This window comes from Rhagoletis pomonella, unplaced genomic scaffold (assembly GCF_013731165.1).
Source record: "Rhagoletis pomonella isolate Grant_MI unplaced genomic scaffold, Rhpom_1.0 Rhpom_scaffold_00004, whole genome shotgun sequence".
Lineage (NCBI taxonomy): Eukaryota > Metazoa > Arthropoda > Insecta > Diptera > Tephritidae > Rhagoletis > Rhagoletis pomonella.
Genome location: NW_023458558.1, coordinates 4,658,948 through 4,669,490, shown reverse-complemented (window position 1 = coordinate 4,669,490; position 10,543 = coordinate 4,658,948). Strand labels below are relative to the sequence as shown.

Below are 10,543 nucleotides of genomic sequence, written 5' to 3'. Positions count from 1 at the left end.
CTACTTGGTGTTCTTAAATGTAGCTAAAAAATTAATTTTTCAAAGTAACAAGAATAAAGGAAAATTTCTTGTTTGGAGGAAGAGAAGCAACTGTTGAAAATGTTATAATAGCTCGTACATAAATAAAAACATGTCCTTCAACTTACGAATACTTATGGGGAAAAGGTATCCAAATTTACACTGAAGAAAAAAACGAAGTATCCATCAAAGTTTAAGGCGAAAATATATCAAATTTTCGGTACGATTCGAGTCTTGAAAAACGAGTTGCGTTCGACACGACTTTCGCAATGAGGGTGAATATGAATTACATGAATGTACAGTTAAGTGTCATAAAAAACTTTCAAACTTGATTTCCCACCATTTTTTTGTACCCATTAATGCTTCTGGCATAAAGGGGACAATATATCGTCACCCGAAATACAAAAAACCGTAACAAACATCGTGCATAAAACGGTATGGGGAGTTGTATTTTAATTTTTTATTATTATTATATTTGTATTATTTACCTTTGCATTCCAGCGACGATGTTTGTTAAGTCTTTTTTCATTTCAGGTCTGTATATGTATATATAATTACTTAATTAAATCAAGAGTTAAGTACAAAGGTATATACACATACACGTATATACATACATATGTATATAGGACATGAATCAATCTTACTTTATTTATTTATTGCCTTATTGGCATAAACAAAGAAATTTTTTTTAAAGTTTTCAAATACGAAACTTTCCCCATTGGGTCCTAGGTAGTTTTCGTACGAAGAAAATGACCGCTCTACATCAAAGAAGGTTAAAGGAGCATACTTAAAAGCAGACAATTCATTTAAATTGTATTTGGTTTTAGAACAACTTTCATTAAACTCCAAAATGCGAGCAAGTGTTCTTATTTCAAGGAAACCTTTATTTTTTTGAAATATTAAATTTGATTTTTTCATAATTTCTTGCCCAATTGTACCCTTTACATCATATATTCTTTTTATAGAGGTATCTACTAAATCAACTGCATCTCTCAAAGAATTACTTCCTTCTAATTTTTTGATTACTTCACATAAAAATCCATAATTGTTATGTACAAAAAACAATTGAGATTTAATAGAAGGCAAGCTGAGAAGTTCTTTTATGTTTTTAATCGATTTCGAATCGGAATCGTCAAGCTCTGCCACTACGGCAGCGAATTCTTCAAAGTTCTGGGCATAATATTTGACTGAATCAAGCCATGTTCCCCATCTTGTTGTTATTGGCTCTAGAGGAAGCGGAATCCCAGGAAATTTGGCATTAAAAACCTGTACACGCGAAGGCGCTTTTAAGAATAGTTTTCCCCCACTTGATATAAGAAGATTTAGTTGATTAAAATAACTGCTAATTTCTTCAGCTAGTCGGTGAATAGAAAGAGCCAAACAAGTAACATGCAACAACTTCGGATAAAATATTTTTAATCCTCTTGCCGCCTTCGCCATGTAGGACGCTGAGTTGGTTAAAAATAGAAGAACTTTATTTTTATCGAAATCCTCACCGAGCAAGGTAATGGAGTCATTGAAGGCGCGAGATATTGTCGCATAGTTAATTTTATCCAATTCTACAACGTTGAGTAAAAATTTTTTGTTGCGTATATCTTCATTCTCATGTAGAATTCCCACAACTACATTCGCTACATATCTGCCCTGGATATCGGTAGTCTCATCTATGGAAACCCATAGAAAATGGTGTTTTAGTGTATTCTTCATTTCATTTAATAATCGAATATATATTTGATCGATATAAGTTTTGAGCTCTGTTGATTCTTGTGGAATGTGCTCATTAGTATATGTTCTTAAGAAGGTGCTTAGCTGTGGATTGCTAAGCTTAGACAAAGGTATATCTGCCGAAATAAAAGCTTCGCATAAATCCATAGAAAATTCGTTAAACCCTGCTTCTGTAGAAGCAGCAATCAAAGTGCGCCGCTCATATAATTCCCTATGTTTCAGAGTTCTCAAATGCTGGTCAACTTGATATTTCTTTTCGCTGCTCACTATCTTATTGCAAATTTTACAAAATAGCACATATCCATCGGTTTGAAACACGCGCGGATACTCGGCCACATATTTATTTACGTTTTCAGATACAGTTGCTTTGATTTTCGGCATTGTTCACTAAAAACATTGTCAAATATGAATTTAGATGACTAAGCAATAAAAATTAGCAAATCATACTCACTTTCCAACATTTAAAAGATGTTTGGTTACAAAATATTTTTTTTTTTTTGAATTCTGTCTGCTTGGCAGGTGAGCTTAGCGGAACACACAAGACCAGGTTATTCCTCCTTGTTTCATATTCCATGCACTAGTAGCGTGTGAACTTATTCGTTGTCCGGAGTTTCTTGTCGAAGATGGCCAATGTAGTTACAAAATATAAAGCATAAAGTTTGCAGCGAATCCTTTGGACGCTCACAATATTTTGTAAACACAATTGTTTGTTCCACTCGAAAGAGAAAGCGTTCCTCACTCTAGAAAAAGAGAGAGCGAATACCTTCCACTTATGGATCGTAAATGTCAAATGCAAATTTTGTAAAATACAAAAATGGAAATTAGCGCTAAAGGTTCAGAAATGTAAGTAGGTATTTGTTAATTTTATTAGCTATACAGCCATAAAAGGTAATTACACATAAAATCCTCGTTTAGAACTGGATTTTTGCGTTCCTCGCGCTCTGAGCACTTTTGGCGCGGGTTGACACATTTTTGACGCTTGTGAGAGAGTAACTTATTTTTACGCTCTAATTACCGAAACAGCCCAGAAAGCTTGTTGAACAAACCTGTTAGTGACAGTGCCAAATTGACAGTTTAACAGGGTGGTTCAGATGAATATTTGGGAACAAATTATAGATCGTTTTTTAGCCAAGAGATGCCGCACTAAATTTAAATGGTTGTAAATCAAACAAAGCAAAAATAAGCCAAAACCAAATGCGTTTGATGTAAAATATCCATAACTATCACGATTGAAAGAAGTAGAGATTACAGGAATGACCAAATAACAATTTAACTATTTATGCGTTAATATTTTTGCGTAGTTTTATACAATTATTGAAACATTACGAAGCAAAATGAAGTGTGTAGTGGCAAATTGTAAAAGTGAAAACAAAAGGAAAGCCTGCGATATAAGTTTTTTTTTGTTTCCTACGGACGCAAAACTGGCGAAAAAATGGGAGCAGTTCTGCCGGCGAGGACGTAAATTAAATACCAAATCGAGCTATGTGTGCATGAAGCACTTTGCCAGAGAAGATATTGAAAATAATAGACAGTTCGAATTGGGTAAAATAACTATTGTGTATTTTTATATTAAGTTGCATTTAATATTGCTTTTGCAAATGCCTTAGGTTTTGCCAAAAATCGTCGTTTAAAGCGGGGTGCAGTGCCCACCATTTACGCAGCTAATGAGGTGGATTCCCAGCGTACGGAAAGAGCTCAGCACAGAGAAAACAAAAGAATCGTCAGCGAGTTACTTCAGCAGAGTGAGACTGCCGCTGTCACTGAAAGTAGCAATTTGCATTTATATCAAGTTTTGAATTATACTGTAGCTAAGTTTTTATAGCCGTTGTGAGTGACACTGTTAACGTAGATATTACTGATGAAAGTCTGAAAAGTAAGGAAAATAGCCTTATGGAAGAAAATATTTGCGATATAGCTGAGGTAGATATAACTGATGAAAGTCTGAATAGTAAGGAAAATAGCCTTATGGAAGAAAATGTTTGCGATATTTCTACGACGCGGGAAGTAGAAGAAATGGAACCAAAACTGTAAGTTAATAAAAGTAATACAACACTAAAAATTTTGTTTTATTGAGTTAACATTTTTCTTTTTATTACACACATATAGAGAAGCATTAAAGCGAGAAAATATGAACCTGCGAAAGGAAAACAAAAACCAATCCAAAAAACTGGCGGTACTCCAGCACGAGTACGAAAAGCAAAAGAAAAAACACGCCTACGAGTTAGATCAGATGCAAAAGCGCTTGGAGGAGTGCGAAAAGGTTTGTAAAAATATGGAGAGAAAATTACAAGGAATCTTCACGAAGGGTCAGGTTGCGAAATTTAAGTATGATATTAATAAACCTACCTGGACTCAGGAAGACGTAGCACAATCCATAACATTGTACGCAACTAGTCCCAAAGCGTACAAATTAATGTACATAAAAGGTTTTCCGCTACCTGGAGTTCGAACGCTACAGAAATGGGCACAAAATATCGACCTTTCGAGAGGTTTAATAAAACCAGTTTTTAAATTATTAAAAGCTTCTACACAAATGGACACGATTCAAAAGATATGTGTTTTGAGTTTCGACGAGATGAAAATCAGGCAAAATTACTGCTATTGTACCTCGTCGGACTCACTGCAAGAACCTGGCAACTATGTGCAAGTAGCAATGCTCAGGGGTAAATATATATTATAAAGTAACATTTAATGAAATTGAAATTTACGAAATAAGCATTTAATAAATCTACTTTCTTCATTAGGTCTTATATCTAAATGGAAACAGCCAGTGTTTTACGACTTTGATTTCAAAATGACAAAGGACGTTCTTTTCAATATATTACAAAGTACTAAAGATTGCGGGTACAATGTTGTAGCGGTTGTGTGCGATCTTGGCGGCACAAACGGGTATCTTCTTAATGGGCTGGGAGTGCATGAAGACAAGCCGTGGTAAGTTTACTTAATTTGCGGTTTATTTTACTTTTTGTAACATATTGCACTTTTACAGGTTTGTTTTTGATGAGCAGATAGTTGTCACATTTGCAGACGTTCGCCATATGCTTAAATTACTGCGTAATCATTTCCTTGATCAAGGATTTGTGATAAATGGCAAATCAGTGAAGAAAGAAATAATTTTAGAGTTATTGTCTATCACCTCTAAAGATTTGACAATAGCTCATAAAATTTCAGCAAACCATTTAAATGTATCTGGACTCCAAAGACAAAAAGTGAAAACAGCAGCGAAATTATTTTCACACACAGTAGCGCAGGCAATAACGAGAGCAGCAGGTTTGGGACATTTGAGTGGCCACAATTGGAAAGAGTGCTTCAAATTATTTAAATTGGTGAGATTTACATACAGACGTCTATATAAATACATACTTATATGTAATTATAGTTAAATTTCAAATATTTAAATTTTAGACTAGCGATTGGTTTGATGTGATGAACGTCAGGAAACCACATGCTGGTGAAAGAACACGCTGTCGCGCCTACGGTCTAGCGATTGATGAACAAGTTAAAATATTAGATGGCATGACGGAAATGATGAAAAGTATGAGAGTAATAGGGAAACACAGACTGCTACCATTTCAAAGAGGTAAACTATGTAGTCTTCTTACACGCACGGTTGCCACTTGTTAAAAAAAATAACCAACCAAACTCTGAAGAAAAAACAACTAAGCTGAAAAAAACAACCAAATTTGTTATCCATTTAACTAATACGAAAAACAAAATGTATAATAAAAAACAAAAATTCAACAGTTTTATTGAGCTTGAAGCCGTATTTTTTGTGAAAATTTTGTGGGAAAACCATATTAATTTACATTTTGGTAGAAGTTATAGCTGCTATTTCGGAAAACAAAAATTATTGAAACACTTGTGCGTTCAACCCCTATTTACCTCTTATATGTGCACATAAAACATTCTACATTAAAAATAGGAATTCGAAAAATTCATTTATTCATTTTTGGCATTCAATATACAATAATTCTTTTTGTAAAGAAAAAATTTGCTAATTTCTAATTAAAAAAAAAACACACCAAACCAGAGAAAAAACTACCAAACAACCAAATTGAAACAATAAAAGAAAAACAACCAAGTTTGGCTGGAAACAACCAACAGTGAGTGGCAACCGTGCTTACATGCATACTTGAAGTGTATATAGAGCCACGATAAAATATAGCACGCTAAAATTTTTTTTACTATTATTTTGATTTTTTTAAGGTTCATTAATTTTTTATTTAAGTTTAAACATATATATACTTATATGGTTATCTAACTAAAACCATTAAGTCCAAATTTCAAAGTAGGCAAAAAATGTAAAAAATTGCACAAACTTTTCATCAAAATCTAGTATAATAAAGTGCAATTTTGAAGTTTATAAATTATAAAAATCAATATGATTTTTTAGAAACTTCAAAGTTGTACTCTCTTACACTAAAATTAAATAAGCTATACAACTGCATACCAAAAATTACTCTATTAATTAAAATGTTTGGAATATTAGGACGAAAAGTTTGTGGAATTTTTATAATTTTTGTACAAATCTGAAATTTGGGTTTATGTATATGGTATTTGTTAGATACAGAGCAATACTTTTATATAAAAATAGTGAACATTAAACAAACAAAAGATAAATTGTCAAAACTGTTCAAAATACTGAGGTGCTATCGGTTTGCTGCGAGCTGTACAAATATATAAAGTATACGTATGCCTATTTATTTGCAGGTATCATACAGTCGTCCAATGCGCTGAAAACGTTGTATGAAATCGCTAAAAATCGGTTCAATATGAAGTACATTTTAACGTATCGTTTGAACCAGGTTGCGATCGAAAATTTCTTTGAAGTCATTCGGGCAAAAGGCGGCTTACATGATCATCCGGACCAGCAAGAGTTCAAATATCGCCTTAGAGGATATTTACTTGGACACCATGAAGGCGAGATATCGAATTCGGCAAATGAGGAAGTACATGATACATCAGACTTGGAAATATCGCAGCCACCTCTTACAGGTAACAAAAATTGAGTTTAATCTTTTTAATATAGTAAAAATATTGATTTCTATATCTACAGGTTTCCTTCTGAAAAGATTTGTACCTGAAGAATGGCCGATCGATATAGAGCCGGTAGAGTTCGAACATGTGGAGTTAGATGATCCAGAGAATTTATCTGGTTATATATGCCACCGATTGCGAGACGATATCTCTAGTACATCCTTCAAAGGCGCAGATGGTCCGCCCTACACCTGGGTAAATCACTTAAGTGAAGGTTTATCTGTACCTAGCTGCAGTATGATGGACCATGAAAGTAATCTAGAGTCTGTAGTAAAGTAGAGTCAGTTTAGACTGTATTTTAATAAAAAAAAAATCAAGGAAATACTATGAAAATAAATTGCCAAAATTTCTCAAATTGAACCACTGCTTTTAAATTGAACACAAGTATGCATGTGTACATATTTTCACACAAGGGCCAGTTTTTCAATGCCACTCTTAACTTAGATTAAGTAGACTGAGTTTAAAGTGAACAGCTGGCTGACCTTTGATTGGCTGAGCTTAGCTTAAACCAGCCAGATCGGGCGTTTAAACTGAGTGAAACTACTACATATTTCTATGAAAACAGTGTAAATTGTAGTTAGAACAAAATTAAAGCTAATACATGTGTACATTTACATATATTTCGCTTGTGTATGTACATTTGGACAATAGTTAGTACCTCGTCTGTCATAACAATTGCAATGTCTTTTTCAGTATTTCTTTTTAGTTTAATTTTAACTAAGTTATATGTATTATACATTCATACTCATCTGTGTGCATATATGTATAATTGTAATTATACTTATACTCTAATAAAAGAAACAATCGAATGTTTACATGCTTGCCAAGTACAAACGATGCATCACGTTTAGAGAGGACGCTGTTTTCTATATGGAACTATGTTGGCCTTTACTTGTTGAATTCTAATATATTTCCTTGAGGAATTTAGATAATTGCTGGTTTAGTTTGCTGACGATGACGATACATACAAACACAGTTTCTAAAATAAATGCGTACTTATGTATGTATAACTTCACTACCTACTTTGTTTGTTAATACCTGCTTATTTTTAGTGGTGGTAAGTAGCAGTGCACCAGTGGATAAAATCGCCAGTCGCAAATTTATGCGGCATCTTACCGCGCTGTTACGTACCTAATATAAAACCGTGCGCAAATTATAATACATTTCTCAAAGTTCAGCTTAAATTATGTTTTACTTACATAGAATATTTGTTTCCGAAAAAGCCACACTCACACATCCTCTCGGATGTGGCACGATTGTCGCCAGTTCAAAGCTGTGAAGTCAATATAATTACTGATTTATGGTGTTTGGCTACCGTCCACACAAATGACAAAAAAGTAGTAAACAAAAATCCTATAGTAGTACTCTCGGCAGAACTGGGACATACTAGAAAGCTAGATTTTCCCGTTTGAAAAATTAATCACATTCCTCTAACCGGAGTTCCTTTAACAAAGCGAACAGCACGAATAATCAAGGCTTTAACCTGTTGGACCAATTGCTTAAGAGAGAATTTGTCGGTATTCAACGTTGTTCGAGCCTTGGTGCAAAATCAATGTCCTGTGATTACGCCGCACAGTGTACGATTGGTCCATATACGTATGTAGCTGCTTGTTTTTCTGCAATTCGAAAACTATTGAGCATGGATTAGTGAAATTTTGGACAAAAAAATGGCACGGTCACGCTCACCCCTCATATAACGGAGATATTTAACGAGCTACAAAAAATTTATATTCGGAATAGGCTCAAAAAACTTCGCCTTCGCTTTTTATTAGGGATGCAAGTCAAAAAAATACATCGATGTTTTTTTCCATTTGATGCATGGAAACATAGCATCGAATCATATCGATATATCGTATAAAAGCATCGATATTTGCGATGCATCGAATGAAAATATCAACAGGTTCTTTCAATTAAAAATATACAACAAGAAAGTGAGACAATCGGAGCGTCGATAAAAGTTTAAGTATTAACTAACGGTGAAATGTATTTATTGATTTAAATAGTTCCAATTCCAGTTTTTTTTTGTCGTTTGAGAAGCTTTCGAAAAAAGTTTTCGGAAGGTGCTGAAGTGGCGACAATAAGCCTAGTAAAATAATATAAAGTGTGCCAGCTAGCAAAGAGATTCCATTTCGGTACACTTTGGTAATTTATTATCATAATTTTTTCTTTCATGTGACACCGTTTTGAGTGATAACTTATGAAGTTTTTTGATTTGATAAAAAAATTAAAAAAAAAACATGTAAAGAAATTCTTGCCGCTTGTGCAAATTTTTCACTGCAAAAGCACACATAACGTTGCAGTACTGATGTTTTCATACCCTCAGGATGAGGACTTAAGCCGAAATCGGGCAGAGGTGTGCAACAAAACCAAAGGTCAATGCCAGAATTGAAAAAAGCGAAAACAACAATCTCAAATATTTCTTTGATGTAAGAGTACATCACTTTATATTATTGCACTATGTTTATAAGCTATGTGAAACAATTTTGGAAATTGCTGTTTAAATTCTGCCAAATTTCTAAAGGGTTTTAGTGTGTCAATATCAAATCCATTAATATCATTTTGAAGATGGTTGTTTGGCACTAAAAGTTTCTACTATTAAATTAGCAATTTATTAATGCAAATAACTCATGCATTTTGCATATTATTCATATAGTGTATATTCTAATTGTGCATAAATAATGAAATTTCCACATTTAGAAAAGTTACTAGAGCAAAGAGTTTGGAAGCATACATAATAATTTTAATATGTACAGTGTACAATGCACACAAAAGTCGATGCATCGAAAAAAAGTACATCGATATATATCGGAAGGTCCAAAACATCGGTTTTATTCGATGCATCGAATAGCAAACATCGATGTTTCCGATGCATGAAGTTGTGATGGTGTGTGAAGTTTAAGAGTAGTGGTAAATAAACTGAGATACAAGCTTTATCGAACAACGTGAATGCGGGCGAATTTTCTAAAATTAAATTTAAGTTAATATCGCTTTACTTAAACATGAAAAATATGAAATTATTAGTCAAAGTTTACAAAGATCCTAAAATTTTATATTCATTAATAAGAACACATCGACACCTGAGTGTAAGATCGACCTATCTCGGCAGCCAGTTCGAAAACGCACCATCTCAGAAAGCTTTTCAAGTACGCCCTATTTCAGAATTTAACACGCCCTATTTCAGCACATTTTCAATATATTTTGATTTAAGATAGCGCGTTTTCGAACCGATTTCTGAGATGGGGCGTTCTTCAATCAAATTTTGAGAGTTTTTCAAAGAAATTCTGAAATAGGGCGTTCTTCAAACAAAGTCTGAAGCAGAGCGTTCTTGAAAAGTTGTCTGAGATAGGTCGATCTTCTATTCAGGTGTCGAACATTCTAACAATTTTTGCAGAAATTACAAAACACCAGCAATTTAATTGAAATTTACACCTCTATTCTAACAGAGTCAAAAAACTTAGCTCATCACTGTTGTGATTTCAAGTGCGCCGAGAAATGTGTCACAAAAAGTTCGATTTTGAGTGCTAGAAAAATACACAAAAATACAAAAAATTGCAGCGGCAAGCTTTGAGGCGCGGTATAAATCACAGCAGTGATGAGCTAAAGTTTGTGACTTTGTTAGAATAAGGCTGTTAGTCTTAAATATTAACGCGCTTGATATTTTTCCAAATGAAATTTCATGCCGCCATACACTTTAATTCAAATTTTCTAGTTGGTAAGATTTATTCATCGTTCTAGTTCAGAGCTTTTTTCCATGTGGCTGCTG

At 33.7% G+C, this 10,543-nt stretch overlaps 1 protein-coding gene and 1 long non-coding RNA gene across 3 annotated transcripts; both read right to left on the bottom strand.

Moving 5' to 3' along the window:
* Positions 1–512: 512 nt before the first annotated feature.
* LOC118736827 lies at positions 513–2,457 on the bottom strand. 2 transcript variants are annotated; one of them, XM_036466885.1, is made up of 3 exons: positions 2,387–2,408; positions 2,195–2,226; positions 513–2,130 (listed from the first exon to the last, which is right to left on the bottom strand). In XM_036466885.1, the coding sequence occupies exon 3, from the start codon at positions 2,122–2,124 to the stop codon at positions 664–666; it is 1,461 nt and encodes a 486-aa protein (XP_036322778.1). In that variant the 5' UTR covers positions 2,125–2,130; positions 2,195–2,226; positions 2,387–2,408; the 3' UTR covers positions 513–663. The 2 variants fall into 2 exon arrangements, with proteins under 2 accessions (XP_036322778.1, XP_036322777.1); XM_036466884.1 differs by having other exon boundaries at positions 2,195–2,457.
* A 4,921-nt stretch (positions 2,458–7,378) lies between these two features.
* Positions 7,379–9,993, bottom strand: LOC118736829. Its single transcript, XR_004992772.1, has 4 exons — positions 8,467–9,993; positions 7,980–8,410; positions 7,819–7,911; positions 7,379–7,759 (listed from the first exon to the last, which is right to left on the bottom strand). It is a non-coding gene; the product is annotated as an uncharacterized LOC118736829 (long non-coding RNA).
* Between the last annotated feature and the right edge of the window lie 550 nt (positions 9,994–10,543).

What these genes read in the sequence shown, in the direction of transcription:
- LOC118736827 (XM_036466884.1), bottom strand. Translation starts at nt 2,124, where the DNA reads ATGCCGAAAATCAAAGCAACTGTATCTGAAAACGTAAATAAATATGTG.